The 22,970-nt window shown below is 43.5% G+C and overlaps 2 protein-coding genes and 1 non-coding gene across 29 annotated transcripts in view; 2 read left to right on the top strand and 1 right to left on the bottom strand.

Annotated features, from left to right (window-relative positions):
- Nucleotides 1-1,005: 1,005 nt before the first annotated feature.
- On the top strand, nt 1,006-11,433 carry EIF2B2 (eukaryotic translation initiation factor 2B subunit beta). Of its 6 annotated transcripts, none has more exons than XM_045396773.2 (8): nt 1,006-1,238; nt 1,360-1,480; nt 1,639-1,787; nt 3,120-3,283; nt 4,245-4,340; nt 4,922-5,059; nt 6,064-6,130; nt 10,442-11,433. In XM_045396773.2, the coding sequence occupies exons 1-8, from the start codon at nt 1,076-1,078 to the stop codon at nt 10,450-10,452; spliced, it is 909 nt and encodes a 302-aa protein (XP_045252708.1). In that variant the 5' UTR covers nt 1,006-1,075; the 3' UTR covers nt 10,453-11,433. The 6 variants fall into 6 exon arrangements, with proteins under 6 accessions (XP_045252708.1, XP_005561854.1, XP_045252706.1 ...); XM_005561797.5 differs by having other exon boundaries at nt 10,722-11,433; XM_045396771.2 differs by lacking the exon at nt 10,442-11,433 and adding an exon at nt 7,382-7,938.
- Nucleotides 11,434-15,433: 4,000 nt separating this feature from the next.
- The window catches only part of MLH3 (mutL homolog 3), a 35,021-nt gene continuing 27,484 nt past the window's right edge, over nt 15,434-22,970 (bottom strand). For all 22 annotated transcript variants that reach the window (XR_012415996.1, XR_012415997.1, XR_012415993.1 and 19 more), the window contains 4 exons: nt 21,306-21,329; nt 21,125-21,203; nt 17,636-17,787; nt 15,434-15,849 (listed from right to left, as the gene is read on the bottom strand). Coding sequence is in view for 13 of the 22 variants with exons in the window: in XM_073997857.1 (XP_073853958.1) it covers nt 15,730-15,849; nt 17,636-17,787; nt 21,125-21,203; nt 21,306-21,329 (375 nt within the window). In the remaining 9 variants the exon portion in view is untranslated. The remainder of the gene's footprint in view (nt 15,850-17,635; nt 17,788-21,124; nt 21,204-21,305; nt 21,330-22,970) is intronic.
- Nucleotides 19,568-19,670, top strand: LOC123574763 (U6 spliceosomal RNA). The gene has a single exon (XR_006699964.1). It is a non-coding gene; the product is annotated as a U6 spliceosomal RNA (small nuclear RNA).

Consider the following 22,970-nt stretch of genomic DNA (forward strand, 5'->3'; position numbering starts at 1 on the left):
TTTGGAGGGCAATTTGTTAATTGTAACAAAAGTCTTTAAAATGTGCTCGCCTAAGGATTCCACTTTGAATAATTTATCTTAAGGAAATAGAGATTTCTATTACACACAGACTTTGGGTTCAGGAAGACCTGGATTTAAGTATGAACCCAATCATTTATTAACTGCTTAAATTCTGTGGGTCTGTTTTCCAATCTGTAAAATGGAGATAAGAGGACCTATTTCAGACCTTATTAACTGAGACAATTCACATACAGTTCCCAACATCCAGTAAGCTTTAAGTAAATGGTAACTCTTGGTATTATGTTATACTCTCTGGCCTCTCTAGAGGTAGGAGGACAATTCTGTCCAAATCGGAGGATGTTATCTTTGCTTCTGTATTGGCTCCCACTTTGAATCTCCTTAATGGTTCATAGTCTTCCTCATCTCTTAATTTCGCTATCTTCTATTAGACGTGTTAGGCCTTGAGAATACAAAAGCAACAAAAGATATGATCCTTGTTTTCAGAGAGATGAACCTACTAGATACAGGCGCAAACGGTACCAAGTAATGTAACAGAACAAAAGTGAGACATCTGCCCAAGGGGCAGCCGACCCTGGACACGCATTCGGAACGTCAGTGTCAGCTGACACTCAGGAGTGACAGCTCGGGCGGTCACCGAGCTGGGAAGACAGGAGGGAGTGCCGCAACTTCTTCAGTGTAGCCTTAAGTCGCGGTGAGGGGCTCGTAGAGACTTGCTGCTCCCATAGCAACGGGACCAGCCACCCTCTACAGGCCGGACGGGTTACTTCCGTTCACCGTCGGCTGAGCCAAGAAAGGCCGCTTCCTAGCCTGCAGCCCCCGAGGCGCGCGGGCCCGGTTGTAACTGAACAACCCGAGCCCCACGTCTGTGATTGGCTCAGGCAGAGGAAGGGGGCGGGAGAGTGGCAACGAGGGGCGTGGCCTGCTTCCCCTCAAACTTGTGGTTTCCCCCCTCCCCTCACGGCGGAAGCCGACCTTGCCCGCCCCGGAAGTGCAAACTGTGTGGTCTGGCAGGTGTGGATTCCGCCGGTGAAGGCTGAAGGCAGCTACCTTAGAGATGCCGGGATCAGCAGCGAAGGGCTCGGAGTTGTCAGAGAGGATCGAGAGCTTCGTGGAGACCCTGAAGCGGGGTGGTGGGCCGCGCAGCTCCGAGGAAATGGCTCGGGAGACCCTGGGGCTGCTACGCCAGATCATCACGGACCACCGCTGGAGCAACGCGGGTGAGGCCGGCCTGCCTCCGTCAGCGAACCCGGCCCCTGTCTGTTCCCGATCCCAAGGCTGAAAGTTTCCCAGGCCTCACTTCGCGTTGGCTCCTCTTATCCTCTCTCTTTTGGACTGTAGGGGAGCTGATGGAGCTGATCCGCAGAGAGGGCAGGAGGATGACGGCCGCTCAGCCCTCCGAGACCACCGTGGGCAACATGGTGCGGAGAGTGCTCAAGATTATCCGGGAGGAGTATGGCAGGTCAGGCTCACGTCCTGGGCTCCGGGTTGGATCCAGTGACACTTTTTCCACGGGCCCCTCTCCCTGCTCGGAGACTTTATTGGAGCTGAGCAGCGCTTGTTACCTGCCTGACCACTCCTCCTCCCCACCTCTCTCTTTGGGTCTTGTTGCCTCTATAGACTCCATGGACGCAGCGACGAGAGTGATCAGCAGGAGTCCCTGCACAAACTGTTGACGTCCGGAGGCCTGAACGAGGATTTCAGCTTCCATTATGCCCAACTCCACTCCAACATCATTGAGGCGATTAATGAGCTGCTAGTGGAGCTGGGTAAGAGGCCTGATCGCTGGGAAAATGGGACTGGTCACAGGCAAATAAGGGAACAGAAGCCCCTGAAGGTTGTTCATTAGCAGAGATGGGATATTACCAGTCTTCTGGTTCTCAGAGGTTTGTCCTCCTTCCTGATTAGGAAATGTTGCAACAGGTGATGGGACCAAAGTAACCCTCTCTACTTTTCCTTACAGACCAACCCTTGATAGACTGCAAGTCTGTGGAGTGGCACAGACTTTATTAGGACAGAGTTTTATTTTCATTGTAAAGAAGATGAACTCCCTAGAGAACCAGGTCGAAAGACCTCCTTCACTATCTCTGAATTTTTATACACACGTACACGTATACCATTTCTATCCCCCTTGTCATTGCGGTCCAGGTGACTTGCAGATATTCATTATAACCAGATGATGAAGAAGCTGCTTCCAAATTCCTCCCCCGTTTTTCTTCTCTGGCCATTCTCTCTCACGTAGAAGTGTTGTGGCCACCTTTTGAAGGAAGAGTTCTTTTAGGCAGAAGCTCTGTTTACCCGATTCTCAGCACTTTAGGATTTCCCAGATTGCCATTCCTTGGCTGAATTCACTGTCTTCAAAATCGGTTGTAAGGAGCTCTGTAGTGACAGAAGTGGTTGATAGATAGGGGTACTTCTGGAAGAGGGCAGGCAGAAAATCCCAGAGTGGGGCTTTTAAGAAATTGTGACATAGCTGGGCGTGGTGGCTCACACCTGTAATCCCACAACTTTGGGAGGCCAAGGTGAGTGGATTGCTTGCGACCAGGAGTTCAAAACCAGCCTGGGCAACATAGTGGGACCCTATCTCTATTAAAAAAAAAAAAAAAAAAAAAAAAAATTGGCCGGGCGCGGTGGCTCAAGCCTGTAATCCCAGCACTTTGGGAGGCCGAGACGGGCGGATCACGAGGTCAGGAGATCGAGACCATCCTGGCTAACACGGTGAAACCCCGTCTCTACTAAAAAATACAAAAAACTAGCCGGGCGCGGTGGCGGGCGCCTGTAGTCCCAACTACTCGGGAGGCTGAGGCAGGAGAATGGCGTGAACCCGGGAGGCGGAGCTTGCAGTGAGCTGAGATCCGGCCACTGCACTCCAGCCTGGGCGGCAGAGCGAGACTCCGTCTCAAAAAAAAAAAAAAAAATTGTGACATTTCACTTTAAGCACATTAACCCTGTGGTACCAGGGTCTGCTGGGTTGGCAGTGCATCTGAAGGGCAGACATCTTTTTCCGTACACTCATAATGTGTGTTTGTGATATAGCATAGCAATTTCATATATATATAGACATATATATATATATATATTTTTCCAAACTGTTCTTACAGAAGGGACAACGGAGAACATTGCAGCCCAGGCTCTGGAGCACATTCACTCCAATGAGGTGATCATGACCATTGGCTTCTCCCGAACAGTAGAGGCCTTCCTCCAAGAGGCTGCCCGAAAGAGGAAATTCCATGTCATTGTAGCAGAGTGCGCTCCTTTCTGCCAGGTAAGGAGACTGCTGTAGCTGCTACTAAGAAAAATGGAAAATGAAGAAGAAATAAACAAGGGATGGGCAGGGCCATTCCAACCTCGAATTGATAAGCAAGACTTTGAGACACTGAGAAGATAAACTAAAACATTAAGGGAATTTTCAAGGTGTTCGCCCTGTGAACATTCTTAAATAGTGGTTTAAGAAAGTTGGGACTGGGAGTGGTGGTTCACGCCCGTAATCCCAGCACTTTGGGAGACTGAGGCGGGCGGATCACCTGAGGTCAGGAGTTCGAGAGCAGCCTGGCCAACACGACGAAACCCCATCTCTACTAAAAATACAAAAATTAGCTGGGCATGCTGGTGCATGCCTGTAATCCCAGCTACTCTGGAGGTTGAGGCAGGAGAATTGCTTGAACCTGGAAAGCAGAGGTTGCAATGAGCCAAGATAGCGCCACTGCACTCCAACCTGTACCACAGAGCAAGACTGTGTCTCAAAAAAAAAAAAAAAAAAAAAAAAAAGGTGGTGAACTGCTGGGTCCAAGGAAACATAGGTTGGTTCTTTTAGGAATCAAAGCAGGATAAATTACCTTGGGGATGACTGATGCTTGGTCTGACCTCACTCGATCCTAAGTAAATAATAGGTCTCAAAAAGGAAATATGTAAGGATGAAGGATGTTTTAAAATAATGAGCCAGGAGCTATCTTGTCAGCAATCGTGATTATGTTATACACGCACGTTGTATTTCCAGTTTTGTGGCTGGAGCACTAGACATTTATTAGCTTCCCCTGGGCTTCCCTACAGCTTACCAGAGCTATGATAGTCCAAAAACTTAGTTGTCCGAAAAATGAGTTATCTATTGGAAATTATGTGCTGGATATGCCCATATCACACAATTCCCCAGATCCAGTTACATTTGAGAGCACTCTTCACTATTTCTCACTCTTTCTCTTAGAATCAGCCTTTCCCTCCCATTGCAGGGTCATGAAATGGCTGTGAATTTGTCCAAAGCAGGTATTGAGACAACTGTCATGACTGATGCTGCCATTTTTGCTGTTATGTCAAGAGTCAACAAGGTGGGCATATTTGGACTTATGTTGAATTCATGAAGGTTATGTTTCTAAAACTGATTTTTATCTCCTGTAATATCCATGGTGAGAGAAGTTTCTAGCACCTTTCAAAGTACATACTGAATTTCTTTTCCCTTTTTCTGCATCATTGTTCCTCTCTTGGAGTAGCCTCTAAATTTGGTTGAAGCATTGAAAAGAATGAAGTATTAAATAGAACTAAAGCAAGAGTGTCAGTTGCTAGGGATTGGCTACAGGGCTCCTGCCTTATGCTCAAAGAGCTTGGCAGTTGCGGATAGTGAATGAAAAAGGTTCCTGGCTTCTCAGAAGGTATGGCATCTCAATTTCCAGAAAATATGGGACTGAGAGCAGTAGGTTTTGCAGTTTCTTGTCCCATTTTACATTCATTCTTTCCTTGGCAACCTACTTTTAAGCTAGAACTTGTACTAAGCCAGGGATCCCTTCCCCTCTACCAGTCTGTGACCCCTCACGATACCATTCTGAGGCCTGAGCATTCAGCTTTTTGTGGCCAGTGGCCCTTTTAAGGCTCCACCCCCAGGATGACTCACATTTTTCTTCTTGTCTCAAAGGTAATCATTGGCACGAAGACCATCCTGGCCAATGGTGCCCTGAGAGCTGTGACAGGAACTCACACTCTGGCACTGGCAGCAAAACACCATTCCACCCCACTCATCGTCTGTGCACCTATGTTCAAACTTTCCCCACAGGTATGTGTGTCTGTCTCTAGCTAGAAGCCAGCAGAAAGAAGGAAGCCAAAGGGTAGGCTTGAACTCTGGGACTTCAACCAACTCACTCCAGGGCCTCCATTTATCTGCATTTACTCAATGGATTACATCCAGTGGAGGCTGGAAAGAACCACAGAAGTCTTGATTCAGTAAAATAGTTGAGAGTTCTAAGCTGCCAGCTTTAGGAAGGCAAGATTGTGAGGACAATATGTAGTTGGGAAAGGTCCTTTCCTTACGATTGTCACCACTCCCCGTCACCTGACCATTTCTGAAAATGCCAAGCAGGTTGACACTAGGATCATAGAATCAGTTTTGTTATTGTTGCAGGGCCTGTCCTTTGTAACCTGAATACAAGCAGGGACTAAGTGAAGAGACATTTCATCAGTGATAGAAGCTATTTGCTTTGAAAACATCAAACTATTTATAGTCTCTATTTTTTAAATTGAGGTGAAATTCACATAACATACAATTAACCATTTTAAAGTATACAATTTAGTGGTATCTAGTACATTCACAGCATTGTACAACCACCACTCTCTAGTTTCAAAACTTTTTCTCCACTCTAGAAAAACTCCCTGTACCCATTAAGTAATCTCTCCCTATTTCTCCTTCTCCCCATCTCCTCTAATCTGCTCCTGTCTCTATGGATTTGTCCATTTTGTATAAAAGGAATCATATAATACGTGACATGTTGTGCCTGACTTTTTTCACTTAGCACGATGTTTTCAAAGTTCATCCATGTTGTAATGTCAGAATTTCCTTTCGAGGCTGAATAATATTCCATTATATGAACATACCACAATTTAATCCATTCATCTGTTTATGGGCATTTGGGTTGGTTCCACCTTTTGGCTTTTGTGAATAATCATGCTATAAGCATCTGTGTATAAATTTTCTGTGTGAACATATGTTTTCATTTCTCTAGGGTACATATCTAGGAGTGGAATTGCTGGGTCTCTAGTTTTTAAAAATTTTTTCCTTTCTAGTTCCCCAATGAAGAAGACTCATTTCATAAGTTTGTGGCTCCTGAAGAAGTCCTGCCATTCACAGAAGGTACAAAAGCTGTGTGTGCATGTGCACATGCGTGCATGTGTTGTGTGTATTTGGGGTTTGTGCGTGCATGTGTTTTGGTCTTTTTGTCGTTTTGTTGGTCAGTAGAACTGAATGCTGTCAGGTTGTGTTTTTTATCATACTTCTTGGGGGGACTGTTTTCTTTAGCAGCTCAAAGTGCTTGAGGACCTGATCAAGTCCATGTTAATTTGTTCTGAGACGAATGTATTTTAGATTTGTTGGGGCTACTGTGGGTTGGATCATCTAGCATTGTCTGGGTTTGGCTTTGCATGCTCTTTGAGATATCAACAACCAGTTGGGAAAATGTACCTGTTTTCCTGCTATATAAGGAGTCATTTTGGTAAATTGACTCCCAAAGGAAGCAGGCTGTGAAATGTTCCTACTTAGAAAACTTGCCTGTAGCCTGGATAATCTCATGTGTTAGGGTTCTTTTCTCTGGCTTCTTCTGAAGGCAGCAGCTCAGCTCATTATGCCTGCAGCCTCATCAGCAAGGGTGGCCTTATACACCCTCTGAGAGCAACGCATAGTAGTTGGGGTTCTAGTTCCTCTTGGAAGTTGAATGACTTCATCCCTTTATTTAAATAAACATTCATTCTTCAGGAAATAGTTACTGAGCACCTACAGTGTATCCAGCACTCTTCTAGGCACTGAAGATATAACAATGAATGAAAAAGATAAGGCCTTGTTCCCACACATTCTATTGTGGAAGACAGATGAGAAAGTATCAGGTCATGGGATGCCTGAGGACAAGCAAGGCTGATGTGATAGAAAGTGGCTAGGGGCCTAACTGAGATTGAGGAAGGGTCTTAATGAGATGACATTTCATCTGAGTCCTGAATGAATACAGTCCACCATATGAAGATCATAGAGTTTTCCATGAGCTGGTGCAGGGGGCTTAGCCAGTTAGAAAAGGATGGCATACATGGCTAGACAGTAATGAGCAAGGGGAAGAGTGGTCCAAATTGTAATTCATGTGGTGTGGCAGGGAGGGCCCAGATCTTAAATTTCAGTCCTGAGTTTGAATTTTATTCTAAGGGCTGTGCAGAGGCACGGAAGAGTTGTAAGCAGGGGTTGTCATGATCTGAAGTCATCTCTTCTGGTTTGCATTTTTTCATAGCTTCCCATCTGTGGGGAGCTAATATGCCTGCATTCTCGAGGCTGGAATCTATATGCTACTTAATTATGAGAGAGGGAGGCTCAGTTTTACCTTTAGCACGTGTGCTTGCCTTTCAGGGGACATTCTGGAGAAGGTCAGCGTGCACTGCCCTGTGTTTGACTACGTCCCACCAGAGCTCATTACCCTCTTTATCTCCAACATTGGTGGGAATGCACCTTCCTACATCTACCGCCTGATGAGTGAACTCTACCATCCTGATGATCATGTTTTATGACGACCATACTTGTCCTAAGCAGAGATTGTTAGGCAGATACAGAATGAAGAGGAGACTTGAGTGCTGCTGCTGAAACACATCCTTGCAATGTGGGAGTGTACAGGAGTACACCTAAAAAAAATCCTTGATACTGTTGCCTGCCTTTTTAGTCACCCTGTATCAAGGGCACACATCCAGGACTGTGTCTTACCTTTCAGATCTTAACACAGCAGCGGGGCTTAACCTGTTGATTTAGGAGCCTTTTAGTGACCTGGTTGCGTCTGTGTCAGGAACTTAAACTTTCTGGTTCAGTAGTGTGTTAAACATAACACTGAATACCTTGCTGGGATACAGATTTTTGCTCTGGAATGGCTACAACACTTCTTCTAGGCTCTGCCAATAAAAGCCACTTGAAGGTTCCATAGTTGGTTTATTTGTTGTCCTACTCTGACAGAACTGCTTGAAACAGCAGCAGCAGAGCCTTTTTTGTGTTTGCATAGAGGGCTGTAGTTAGCAGGAAAAGTGTACAACATGGAAGTAGTGGCCAGATGCAGTGGCTCCCATTTGTAATCCTGGCACTTTGGGAAGCTGAGGTGGGAGGATTGTTTGAGGCCTGGAGTTTGAGATTAGCCTGGCAACATAGCAAGATCCTGTCTCTACAAAATTTTTTTTTTTTAAATTAGCCAGACATGGTGGCACATACCTGTGGCCTTGCTATTCTGGAGGCTGAGGTGGGAGGATCACTTGAGCCCATGAGTTCAAGCTTCAGTGAGCTATGATTGTACCACTGCACTCCCGGGATGATAGAGCAAGACCCTGTCTCTAAATAAAATTAAAAAACAGAAGTACAAATGAAAGTACAGTTTCTTCTACAATTCACTGCTCATGGCCCCAAACAGCTTGCTAATAGGCTAAAACGGTAGTTCCAAAACCTCTCTGATCATCAGAATCACCTGAGTCATTCTGGTCACTCACACAGTCTTGGGTTTCATCTTAGACCTACTGCATCTGATCTCTGGGTTACCACCTGGGAATCTGTTTAAAGCTTCCCAGAAAAGGATAGTCTCATGCAGTGTTTATAAGACTATAAATTGGTACAACCTTTTAGAGGGCAATTTGGAAGCTGTATTTCCATATTTGTATAAGCACAAAGATTTATACAGAGTGTAGTAGTTGTAATGTCAGAGCCTAAGTGTCCAGCAATAGGAGAAATGTTGAGTAAGTATTGACAGTTACACTGTGGAACATTATACATGGCAATAGAAATTTCAGAAGGATGGCTGGAGGGGCAGTGTCTGGATTGAAGACATTTGGGCTGGTTCACTGCATTTAATGTGAATTTGTTACCAATATTTAAAAATCTGGAGATTGCACATTTCAAAAATTCAGATATCTTGCTCTTCTTGAAAACTCAAATTTGGCAGCTCTGGGCCAACATTTCCAAATGGCAGTAGTTAGTTTGCGGTTGGGTAATGTCTGACGCAGTAAGAGGAAACATCTCCAGTTTTCTGCAGTTCCTACTGGATCCATTTAACTCATTTATGTTGTCTGCCTAACCCCTGTAGGCATCTGAGTTGTGATCCTCATGTTAATAGGACAGATTTGCAAGGAAGTCCATTTGATATTCTGTTAAAAACAAGCTGGGAAAAACAAAAGCTGCAGAGCAATGTGCATAATATGGACTCATTTCATGAAAACAAAACGACACTGGCCGGGCGCACTGGCTCATGCCTATAATCCGAGCACTTTGGGAGGCCAAGGAGGGCAGATCACTTGAGGTCAGGAGTTTGAGACCAGCATGGTCAAAATCGTGAAACTAAAATACTATAATAAAATTTTTAGTCTCCACTAAAAATACAAAAGTTAGCCAGGTGTGGTTGCGGGTACCTGTAGTCCCAGCTACTCGGGAGTCTGAACTGGGGAAGTGGAGGCTGCAGTGAGCAGTGCCATTGGGCCACTGCACTTTAGCCTGGGCAAGAGTGGGTGATACTCTGTCTGACAAAAACAAAACAAAATTATATGTACACGTATAGGGAAACAGTATAGAAGTAAAATACCAAGCACGGCAAGTAGAGGGACATCCTCTCATTTTGTTGACATGTTTATGCTTACATACTGTTTCCGGTTTTTAACCTAAAAAGTCTCCCAGGTGATCCAGATTTTCTGCCATGTTTAGGAACTAGTGGTCCAAAGCAGGGCCTCTTGTGCAGTGTCTGTGTGGGTGGAGGGAGCACTAAGAATCTGCATGTTTAACAAATAAGCACCCTGTGGGCTTTGAACAGGTGATTTGAAACCACGTTTTGGTGAACACTGGGCAGAAGTAGGTTCTGAGGGAAAGGCCTCTATTCTTTAATACCTCTTTGAGAGAGATCTTTGCTTTAGGTCTTCCAGAGGGAAAAAAGTAAGACCTCAGAAAGTCAGTATTTTACACTGACCTAAAAACTGTATGACTCAGAAGAGCCTGACTCACTCAGGCTCAGTCTTTCTATTATTTCTTAAAGCATCTAAGACCCCATGCTTTCTCAGTGAAGTGGCTTGTAGCTACCAATTACAAGCAATTGTCTCCTCCAAAGGCACCAATTCTAACAGCAATTCACTTGGGTACAATTGTGTGGTTTGGAGTAAGAGCAGCAGTGAGGCAAGGAACTTAAATCTGTTCCTGGCTCCAAAAATGCTTTATGATACTTGTCCTTTGTCTATCTTAGTCTCTGTGTCTAAAATTAGCACCAACATCCTTCCCAGGCATGACTGAGATGGATGAAGGTTATAAGGGTAGAAGCTCTCTTTCTGATCAGCTTTTACAGTGCTAAGAACAGAACTGCAGGAATGCATACTTTTTAGAACCTTTATGCCCCCAATTAAGTAAACCCTATTAAGGCTCATCTTCCTATTTCCCCTCTCTTTGTTTCCCTATTTGAGAAAGAGAGAACCTGAACTGAACAGGAGGAAACAGAAGTTCCACGTCAACTCACTACCTGTCAGCACTGGTATCAGGGGTGCCCACCTCCCACCCCTGCCTTGCTGGCAGAACCGAGAAACTCGAAAAAAAAAACCAAACAAAAAAACAACTGTTGTAGCTTGGAGAGAATTAATAGAACTAGGATTCCATGGATGTGAAAGTCTTCCTGAATATGTTAAATAAACCAAGTTAGATAACTGCAGTTTGTAAAGACACTTTTTTTCCCACGGTTTCTATCTTCCAGTCTGGGCAGAGGGCAGGAGAGGCACAATTCTTGGAACTTGAAGAAGGAACAGAAATTCCTAATTTAGCCTCAGAAGAGACGTCTCAGAAAAATACTCTACCAGGAAAAACTGAAGTGTAAAACGATACCTCAAAGAAATCAATGCTGGTACCCATAGGATCATATGTTTCATGGATGTGCTTCAAAACTATTTCTCAAAGCAATCTGTTGCATCAGTCTTTGGGCTAAGAAAGGCTGCCAGTCACAGTCCCATCATGGAATGACTGGCATACTCTGTAATGATCTGTGATAATACAACTACATCAGAACGGCTCTGCCATATAGATAGTACCAGATGGTAATGTGATTATTGTAAAGGCCTCATACTATCCACCTGTCCTTGCAAAAACTCCCTTAGCAGACATGCACCTAGTTGACACGAAAGGACAATTTTGAAATGTGATTTGGAAGTGTTTTATATCTGGCCTACTTTGCTTTGAATTATTCTTTCATTTGCCAAAGAGCTCTTGCAAGGTACTGCACAATGGCTAGGCAACTATTATTATTAATGGTAAAAACTGCAATTACTTTTGCACCAACTTAATAATAAAGAGCTAAAGTCTAAGCTTCCAGTTTCCTGGCATCCCTCACACGATGGAGGGCAGCGCTTGAGTCTAATCATGCTTGAGATGGTGATTGCCTGATATGTATATTAAATTCTATGCTGAAGAGATGGATCCTTTCAATAGTGTTTTTTTCAAGCATGTTACATTTAGAATTAAGACCTGCCTAGAAAATAAGCTACTTAGTGCTGAAGAAACAAAAATTTGACAAGATTCCTAAGTCATCATTTATATGTAATATTCTTCCTACAACACTGGGGTTGGAAAGATAACAAATACATGAAAATAAAATTCTGCAGTTAACTAATGTGAAAAAGAGGTAATGCAATGTTGAATAATGAGAAACTGCTAACTGCGGTAGCTAACTCCAAGCCACTTTTTTTTGGACTGCTTGGCCCATCATGGGGCACTCCTTACTTTGGAAGTAGATAAGAGCAAGTTGTAAGGCCAGAGTCAGGCAAGACTGGCCAAATCCCACTTCTGCAGGCTGCTGCTGAAGTCATGCTGGCCTGATAGATTCCCACATGCAGCACACTGCGATTCCCACACACTTGGATCCGGTTGCCTGGACTAGATCCGATGCTTCTGGGTAAGACTGAGTGCTCTGTAACTAATGGGCCTGTGGTGAAAATGATGCAAGGGTTGGAAACATCCTAAACCATGTGATAACCTGTTTTTTTCCCTTTATATCCTGCACAAGTTCTGATACAATACATTCAGAAGGGAACTCACTGAAGATTTGCTGAATGATGAAGAGAGGGATGGAAGGAAGAAGGAAGGAAGGGTTTATTTGGTCCAGATTCTTCAGCATTTTGTTTTCCCAGACTTCCTTCTTTTCCCCTCTTCTGGACCCACCTTTTTGCCATTTCACCGTTGACGCGCAGCTTCAGCTTAGAGGGTAAAGACAGACGGGCATGATCGTGAGTGGCCAGCATACTGGCCGGTTCTCTCTGTTAGCAGACTTTTGCAAAGGGTTTGGATGGAATGGGTGGCTCTTCAGGTGGAAAACAAGTCGTGGGGGTCAGGTTCTGGGTGCCTGAAACTGCTCTTCCTTCACTCAACTGTGCCATGACTGGCTCCCACCCGAAGCTTCAGCTGAGCTGGCTTGTCAGGGCTTGCTAGGAACTGCTGAGCTGCATCTGTTCTCACTTGGCATGGCTCCTCAGCCCCTCCACATCTCAAGAATGTGGCCTTGGGCCCCCTCCTGCTCTGACCGTTTTGCTTGCCTGGGTTTTTTCACTGTCTGCCGTGCCCAGATCCCAGCTGTTCATTTGTACCTGACCTCTGACTACTGCTAGAACCCCTCCATTCTTACATCTCATGTAGTTCCAGGTCCCCAGCCAGATTCTGGATGTTACCCAAGCCCCCTCCCCATTCTCCAGCTTCATTCTAGCCCACACTTTATGTTTTGCCTTAAGCTTTTCCGATACTAGCTCCCATTGCCATCTCTAGTATTAATTCTGATAGTGGGACTGTTAGCTCCTCTTCTTTCAATAATAAAAGGCTAACTGTCACTAGCTGTGACTCTGTAATACCTAACGCCAGAGGAAGCTACTATATTCTATCGTTAGTTTCCTTGTCTTTCTCAGTGACTAAAGCTAAGCCTCTTGAAGGCAGAGACAGCCATAGGAACCTTCACTTCTCAATGAAGTGTTGATGAATGTTACAGAAAAAGGAACTCTCAAGAATGGCTACATTTCACATCTCATCTCTCAAGTTTTACTCTGAAGTTACTAAAGCCTTCAGTGACCAGAATCGAATGAAGGTGAATCACCAAGTTTATAAATGAATGAATTCCTAATAAATTAAAAATATAAGGGACAGCATATGGGTAATAATGGGAAGGAATGTGCAGTTTGAAGTCACTCAGACCTGGGTCTGAATTCTGGCTCTCACAGCTAAGCCTTCAGCAAACCAGTTAACAGCTCCGAGCTTCGAAGTTTTATTATACAAAGGGGGACAACCAGGTTCCTAAGAGGACGGTTCACCTTCGTTTCCCACTTTGTAAAATGGTGATGAAGCTACCACCTTACCTCACGGACTGTCAAGAAATTAAAATAAGATAAAGTGTGAGAAAAAATATTTTGTAAACCTTAAAGCACAATATAGGTATTAATGATTACTATTATAAATTACATGTATCTTTGTTCTTATGGCATCTGAGTTAAAAACAACATAAAACCTTAATAGGCGATAAAGGTAATCTATTAGATGTTTTTCTCTAACAGGTTGTTTGAATGCTGAGGCCTGCTCCCACACTTATAAATTATGAAAATAGAATAATTATTTCTGACATTGCTTGAGTCAGGCTAGCCAGGAAGGCCAATTACATAATTTATGGAGGACTTTTTGTAATCCTCTGCTACTCTCAAGAAAATTTTGTTGGGATTACATATAGCAAAACCTTCTGAAATCATAAGAGGCATTGAGACACTTTTTAAAATCTCTCAAATTGGTCTGACCCGAAAAGATTTTTACAACTCCCAGGACAGTTGGCCTCTGTGCAGCCCTTAAGCAGGGAGGCGGAGGCCCTGAGGCCACACTGCCACACTGGGCCTGGAGGCAGAGCCCCTGACAGCCTGCAAATCCTCTGAAAACTCCCTCCTTTCTAAGGTCATGTTTTCCCATCTATAAAACACCCGTTTATATGTATTTAGAAGAATAAAAGCCATTTTTAGACAGTAGGGCCTGTTCTTCAGGGTTCCAATTACGTAAGTCTACAAGGATCCCCTTGAAAACAAGTGAAGGTTTTCCCTGAACCTTCTCTGGGGCAGATGCTAATGAATGCAATACTTTCATTGCTCCTGTAAGATTCACTTCAAGGCTGCTGGCAAAGGAACTTTTCTTCCATGAGCACGAATTGGTTTCCTGTATTAAAAAATGAGGAAAATCAATCCATTGATATAAAAGCCACTTTGAGCAGGCTGGTCAGGAAATACAAAAGTAGAAATTCTCATTGCATCCTCTTACTAATTGTATAGCACCCCTGTTGCAATAAACATTACCAGCTGGCTTTTTGTATTTTTTTTTCTACTATGCAATTTTAGTCTATTGAGTCCTATTAACCACAAATCATGTGAAAAGGTGTGGGAAAAATAGATTGAGAATGGCGTAACAAGCATTTGCAGAATGATCAGTCCTGGTCCCAAGTGAAATTATAAGGGCAATAGATAGGCATAATGTAATAACACCAAGATACTGTTTGAAAGGGACACAAAGAACCCTTGTCTCCTGAAAGGGAAAGTGTAAACATATTTGGTTAGGTTGAACATAGATATGCTGTGTTTTGATATGACAATTGCTGTCACATAAAGAGATACTTTATGAAGTACCAAAAAAAAATCATATTTTAAAAAACAAGCTCATAGTATTTTCTCCATTTTACTGGTTTGGGATATTGAACATCAGTCTCTGAGTTTTGTTTTTTTTTTTTTTTTTGAGACGGAGTGTCGCTCTGTCTCCCAGGCTGGAGTGCAGTGGCGCGATCTCGGCTCACTGCAAGCTCCGCCTCCTGGGTTCACGCCATTCTCCTGCCTCAGCCTCCCAAGTAGCTGGGACTACAGGCGCCTGCCACCTCGCCTGGCTAGTTTTTTGTATTTTTTAGTAGAGACAGGGTTTCACCGTGTTAGCCAGGATGGTCTCGATCTCCTGACCTCGTGATCCGCCCGTCTCGGCCTCCCAAAGTGCTGGGATTACAGGCTTGAGCCACCGCGCCCGGCCTCAGTCTCTGAGTTTTTAAAGAAAACAAAACAAAAAACCTGGAACAGGACTTTAAATTTTCTCTGTTCTATCCTTGTCCTTTTTATCCATAGTTTTTACCCCTAAAATAACTAAAGGCCTGATGAAAGACCCTAGAGAGTGTTTTCACTGAAAGTAGAGAAACTCTTTAAGTCTGAGATGCAGCACATGAAGCAGCAGCACAGGGAAGTGAAGAAGACTGAAGGGAAAAGGAAGGACCAGTGGAGAAACCCTGGGGGCAGCCTGGGAAGGCAGACTACCCCTTGGACTTGAGCATCAGCTGAATTAGATACACGCAAATGTGAAGCTTGAAAAAAAAACTGTACAGAAACAAAAATCACACCCTTCAAATAACAAACCAAGCAACCAATCAAACGATCATTAAATTTTATCATTAAATAAGTAGCAAAAGGTAGATACTATATGGCAACCTTCTGTGTCCATGGATGCAAATGAATGAACTGTCTTTAGGCTTGAATTCCATCTGGCTACTCAACTAGAGGAATCATCTGCTCAAGAAAGACTGATACAAAGAGCCCTGTTGTCTAAGCTGCTCAGGGACACTGGGCTGATTCAGTCAGGGCCATGCTGGTACCTGCTGCTGCTGCTCTCTGCTCAGAGGCATACAGTGAAAATCCCTTTGTTCCTTTAGACCAGTGATTCTGTTCTCATGGTGGCTCACAGGGAGGCATGGATTGCTGCAGGCTCTGCGTTGTATCACACTCTGCTTTTCCAAAGAGACGCCAGGCCTGGGCCATTTTGCGAAGTTTAGCGAGATTGGGTTTAATCTGTGGGAAGAAAGAATAACTTCAATTAGCAACATGAAAATGTAGGTAGCATATAGGCCGGGCACAGTGGCTCATGCCTGTAATCCCAGCACTCTGGGAGGCCTAGGCAGGCGGATCACAAGGTCAGGAGTTTGAGACCAGCCTGGCCAACATAGTGAAACCCTGTCTCTACTAAAAATACAAAAAAAATTAGCTGGGCGTGGTGGTGCACGTCTGTAATCCCAGCACTCTGGGAGGCTGAGGCAGGCGGATCACAAGGTCAGGAGTTCGAGACCAGCCTGGCCAATATGGTGAAATCCTGTCTCTACTAAAAATACAAAAAAAATTAGCTGGGCATGGTGGTGCACGCCTGTAATCCCAGCTACTCAGGAGGCTGAGGCAGGAGAATTGCTTGAACCTGGGAGATGGAGGTTGTGGTGAGCTGAGATTGCACCACTGCACTCCAGCCTGGGCAACAGAGGGAGACTCCGTCTCAAAAAAATAAAAATAAATAAAAGAAAAGAAAAAGAAAATGTAGGTAGCATACAAATATTTCCAAAGTCTGGTTGTTATAATCTGTTTAGATTTCTAACTTGTGGATTCAATGGAGATTATAGATGTTTTTAAGGATCAAAGGGGACTGATAACTTTAAGTCCAGATTCCAAGCTCTTCAGCAATGGAAAAAAACTTTCTTCGTATTTTTCTTTGTGAAACAAAGAGGTTTTAATAAAGTAAAATCAGCTAGTTGAGTCAGAAAACATTAGTACCTAAAAACTCCATGCAAGAAAAGATTTTATATCCCTTAGCAGGGAAAGGTTAGCAAGAGAAAAGATCTGGGGCAGGGTGTGGTGGCTCATGCCTATAGTCCAGCACTTTGGGAGGCCAAGGTGGACAGATCACCTGAGGTCGGGAGTTCGAGACCAGCCTGACCAACATGGAGAAACCCCGTCTCTACTAAAAATGCAAAATTAGCCGGGCGTGGTGGCGCATGCCTGTAATCCCAGCTACTCCAGAGGCTGAGGCAGGAGAATTGCTTGAACCTGGGAGGCGGAGGTTGCGGTGAGCCGAGATTGCACCACTGCACTCCAGCCTGGGCAACAAGAGCAAAACTCCGTCTCAAAAAACAAAAAAAAGAAAAAAAAAGATTTTGGAAAGCAGCAACAGAGACATTCCTGTTATGTTCTCCATGTTCTCCTTCATTGAAGATTATAACAAGGACAGAGGTTCTTAATTTAAGCCATTCTGTGCCTTTATTGCATTATCCACATTGTAGTTTGCAGGTTGCTGGATAATTAGGGCCAAAGCATAATGTAGAGATCCCCAAGCTTGGGTCACTGTCTGATGATCCTCAAACTATAACTCAAGATCCTTGGGGATGGCCAGGTACAGTCACAGATCACCATTTCCAGCAGGTACTATCAAGAAACTGGATGCGGAGGCTCTATATTGCCAACAGTGAATTTGCTGTGCTTCTACCAACTTTCAGTAGCTTTAGGAAGAACTGCAAATTATCAAACCTAGGGCCAGCAGGCAATAGATATTCAGGATACATAAGTCTGTACATGTGTTAAGTTTTAAAATACAAAGCCCTTATGTAGGTGACCTGACAGTTCAGTCTAAGCTCCATTTTGGATTTGAGCTGGAAAATGAAATCAGTGAGGCTTTATGTGAAACTTCCAATGCAGATTTTGCAAAACTCTCCTATTTTGGAAAGGATTAAGACAGATTACAGTTGCATAGTAAAAGCCAGAAAAGAAAGAGAAGATAAACTTTGCTCCCTCCTGCTCCTGTTAGTCATTAACGTACCTGTTTTTCCTGCTCCAAGTGGTCTATGTCAGCTAATGGCAGCATAGAAGGTCTCCCGTGAGCACACTGGAATGGCAGCTGGCATGAGGACAGAGTTTCAATAAGGCGGCAACTTTCCTGTAAGCTCAGGCCATCATTAAACTTAATGGCCCCTAAATGAAAGAGAGAAACAAGAAGGTTATAGTGTGTATAGTGGGAAACCAATGCTGACCTTGGGTCACTGCCAAATATCTGGAAAAAGTAACATGTTTCTTAGGCTTCTTTAATGAGGCTTTAATCCTGCTTGAAATTGGTGCTTATAGGCTGGGCACGGTGTCTCATGCCTGTAATCCCAGCACTTTGGGAGCCTGAGGCAGGCAGATCACGAGGTCGGGAGTTCAAGACCAGACTGGCCAATATGGTGAAATCCCGCCTCTACTAAAAATACAGAAATTAGCCGGGCGTGGTGGCACGCGCCTGTAGTCCCAGCTACTTGGGAGGCTGAGGCAGAAGAATCGCTTGAATCCAGGAGGTGGGGGTTGCAGTGGGCCGAGATCATGCCACTGCACTCCAGCCTGGGCAACAGAATGAGACTCCGTTCTCAAAAATAATAATAATAATAAAAAAGAAAGAAAGAAAGAAAGAAATTGGTGCTTATGACCATGGATGAAACTAAGGCTTCAGGACTGACCTGTCTCTCAGCTTTTTCTTACGGAGTATTTGTCTTTCTAATCTCTGTAGGAGGCATTCCTTAACTTGTTAGGGTCTTCCTTTCAGAGTTTTTCTCCAAGAGGCAAGAGCAGTATTTTTGCCTACTCTTTATGGGTTTGTGAAGTTGGGGTTATCTTTTTCCATGGATCGTCCAATAGCAATCTCTGATTGTTTCCTTACAATGTTCATTTTATTTGCTGCTTTTTTTCTAATTTCCATAATAATCTTCCTAAACTCTCATATTGTTATAACCTGCCTTTATGCATAATTTACCCAGTCAACAAATATTTATTAAGTATACACTTTGTATTGGGAGCTTTGTCAGGCAGTTAATGAGACAGATAATTTCCGTCCTCATGGCGCTTATGGTCTAATAGGGGAGACAAACATGAAGCAGATACTTACACAATAATTTAGATGATAAATATAGGTGCTATAAAATACAGGATATGAATATATAATAGGAAGACCAAACCCAGTTGAGGAGTTTAAGGAAGGCTTTCCTGGCAAAGTAGTATTCAGGCTGAGACTTTAGGTTAAGAAAGACATGGCTAATTGAAGGAGGAGGGAAAAGTGTTTCAGGTAGAGGAAAAGGCCAGTGCAGAGGCCCCGAAGCTGATAGATGTTTAGCACACAGGAAGTAGAAGACCAAAACAGCAGGCCAGGATGTAAAGAACAAGGAAGAGAGTGATATGACATGACACTGGAGAGGCAGGCAGGGGCCAAATCATGAAGACCCTTGTGGGCCACAGTAAAAAATCACATTTCTATCCCAAGAGCAATGGGTCGTCACTGACACATTTTAGTTGGAATAACAACATGCTCAGAGGGATGTTTCAAAAAGATTCCTCTGGGTGCCGAGAGAAGAGTGGCTTGAAAGGGAGCCAGAGTGAACGTGAGGAACTAAGTGAGAGAACTAAACAGTGGCAAAAATGAGGATGGGGGCCAGACAGCCTGAATCAGACGGACTGAAGATACATTTTGAAGGTGGCAATGATGACATTTGGTGATGGAGGAGTATGAATCTGTTCTCACCCTGCTAGGAAGAAATGCCCAAGACTGGGTCATTTACAAAGGAAAGACCATTTAAATGACTCACAGTTCTGCGCGGCTGGGGAGGCCTCAGAAAACTTATAATTATGGCAGAAGGCAAAGGAGAAGCAGGCACCTTCCTCACAGGGTCTCACCCAGCTCCCTCTTTTCTATATTGTATCATATTACCCTGCTCAAGAACCCTCAATGGTGTTCGCTTTGGCAGCACATATAATAAAATTCGAGTAATACAGGATTAGCATGGTCCCTGCACAAGGATGACATGCAAATTCACGAAATATTCTGTCTTTTTTATTATTATTATTATTATTATTATTATTATTTTGAGATGGAGTCTCACTCTGTCACCCAGGCTGGAGTGCAGTGGCACGATCTTGGCTCACTGCAACCTCTGTCTCCTGGTTTCAAGTGATTCTCCTGCCTTAACCTCCTGAGTAGCTGGGATTACAGGCATGTGCCACCATGCCCAGCTAATTTTTGTGTTTTTAGTAGAGATGGGGTTTCACCATGTTGGCCAGGCTGGTCTCGAACTCCTGACCTCAGGTGATCCATCCGCCTCAGTCTCCCAACGTGCTGGGATTACAGGCGTGAGCCACCGCACATGGGTGCATTCCATCTTTTTACAAAAACCCTAGAAGAAAACCTCAGAAATACCATTCTGGACATAGGCCTTGGCAAAGATTTCCTGATAAAGACTCTAGAAGCAACTGCAACAAAACGAAAATTGACCAGTGAGACTTAATTAAAGAGCTTCTCCACAGCAAAAGAAGCTATCAACAGAATAAATGGACAACTTACAGAATGGGAGAAAATATTTGCAAATTGCATCCAACAGAGGTCTAATATCCAGAATCTATAAGGAACTTAAATAAATTAACAAGCAAAAATTTTAAAACCCTATTAAAAAATGGGCAAAGGACATGAACACACATTTCTCAAAAGAAGACATACACATGGCCAACAAGCATATGAAAAATGTTCAATGTCACTATCCTAAGTGAATTAGAAAACCAAATACTGCATGTTCTTACAAGTGGGAGCTAAACATTGAATACACATAGAAACAAAGAAGGGATAACAGACACCTGGGCCTACTTGAGGGTGGAGGGTGGGAGGTGGGTGAGGATCGAAAAACTACCTATTGGGTACTATGCTCATTACCTAGGTAACAAAATAATCTGTACACCAAACCCCTGTGACATGGAATTCACCCATGTTACAAAGTGCACATGTACCCCCTAAAGCGAAAATAAAAGTTGGAAAGAAAAGAACCCTTGCTAATTCCAATGCCTTCTGTATCAAATCCAAAGGTTTTGCTGTGACCTTCTAGGTTTCTGTTCTCTTACCTGCCTAGTTTCTTGATACTCTTTGCTGCTTCTCACATAGCTAATTTGTTTCTGTTCTGCGTCTCTGCACAGGCTGTTTACTCTCCCTGTAGTGAGCTCCCCCTTCCATGCTATGAACCCATGTCCCCCAGCTCATTCAAAATTCAACTCAAAATGCATCTCCTCTAGGAGTTATTCCTCCATTCATATAGGTCAGGCAGCACTACAGTCAAATTTGTGTGTTGGGATTTTGTTTTTGTAAAAGTGATTTTTTAAAATGTACATTCCAGTTTCTTGATCTAAATTGTATTCTCCAAGAGTTAAGTAGTAAATGTGCCCTCTGCCTCTTTTGTAATCCCGGCAGCCCTGCCAGGGCTCTGCATGCAGAGGCGTTTGATCACTGCTATGTTGAAGGGCTTACCATGGCAGGCTTGGGATGCCAACACCTTCTGGACAGTCAGTGGCAATGTCCCTTGGATGCCTCCTGTGGTCTGGAGCAGCTAATGCATAAACACATTATTAACAGGAAAAGGAAATGGAACAACAAAGCCTTTTATGTGTGATGCTTCTGTGTGAAACCCCGAAATAAAGGAAAAGCTTACCTCCACTTGTTCTCGGATAAATTCCTACAAAGCAAAACGAAAATAGGCTTTAATTTACCGTTATGTTTTACTTGCCCTTTGATAGTTTACAAAATATCTCAATTTTCTTCTTTAAATCATGCCTCCTGAAGGAAAGAGTTCCAGCAATACTGCACTTGGGGATAAACTTATTTGTTGTAAGGCACTTTGAATGTGAAAAAACCAAGCAACTGAACAGAACTCTTATTGAACGCAGAATATACTTAGCTACTGAGACTTCCTCCAGAGATAGCTTCTCAACCAATGAGGTTACGTAGCTGGTGAGAGTAGTCTTGATGATTCAACCAGTTCAAAACATCAGGAAGGCTTCTCACTAAAAGGCGGTCTGTTTGTGTGTGTAATCTTAGCCAGAACAAGTGTAATATTACACACAAACTGAGAATACATACACAACAACCATCAACACAACCACTGCTCAGTATAACACTTGCTTAAATATCATAAACAGAAGTAAACAGTCACTTCAGTTCCCACGGGCTTTCTGGGGACAATTCCCTTCAGGTCAGAAAGTTTATTTTCTGAGGCCCTTTGTTGAGAAATTTCTCCTCCCTTGTATGTCTCTGTCCCTGGGGTAACCTTTTCAATAGTTACATCCCTGTGGATATTAATATTTACAAAAGAACTTTAAAGAAATTTAAAGCAGACACTATTTCATGCTACCAATTTGTTTAACCTCTGGAGATAAAAAGAAAAAAAACCTGTTGCACATTTAATGATTTCTTTATAAGAAAATCATTTCTTTACTCCTGGAAAAGGCTATGTGTAAATCTGCCTCCTAAGATTACAACATGGTACATTTTCTTTTAAAACCAGACTCAGGAAATTCTCTTCCCTCCTTCATCTATACTCTAGTCTGCCATGCCTATAAATGAGCACAGTTACCAAGAGCTAGGTAGTAGATACTATACTACATATAATTTAAAAATCACATGTTTTCCCAAACGAACCTAAACAGAAAGATGGTCTCATAAGACTCAATCCACTAACAAAGCTTACTGTGGATGGAGAGCAAACCTAACTGCTCTGCTGTTCTCTCTGGTGTTTGTATATCTGGGATGGTAAAACATCTGTTTGTAAGCCTAGTGAAGGGGTGATGGGTCTCATCTCAGTCCATTTTATATTCCAATGGTCTGTTTAATGCTGGATAATTTAATATTTTTATTTTTATTTATTTAGTTAGTTACTTATTTTGAGATGGAGTTTCGCTCTTTTTGCCCAGGCTGGAGTGCAATGGCACCATCTTGGCTCACTGCAAACTCTGCCTTCTGGGTTCAACCTCCACCTTCTGGGTTCAAGTGATTTTCCTGCCTCAGCCTCCTGAGTAGCTGGGATTACAGGCATGCACCACCACGCCTGGCTAATTTTGTATTTTTAGTAGAGACAGGGTTTCTCCATGTTGGTCAGGCTGGTCTCAAAACTCCCAACCTCAGATAATCTGCCTGCCTCAGCCTCCCAAAGTGCTGGGATTACAGTCGTGAGCCATTGTGCCCGGCCTTATTTATTTATTTTAATTTTTTGAGACAGAGTCTAATTGTTGCCCAGGCTGGAGTGCAATGGCGCGATCTCGGCTCACTGCAGCCTCTACCTCCTCATCAGGCTAGAAGATAGAGCTGTATAGAAGGATGT

Source organism: Macaca fascicularis, chromosome 7 (assembly GCF_037993035.2).
Source record: "Macaca fascicularis isolate 582-1 chromosome 7, T2T-MFA8v1.1".
Lineage (NCBI taxonomy): Eukaryota > Metazoa > Chordata > Mammalia > Primates > Cercopithecidae > Macaca > Macaca fascicularis.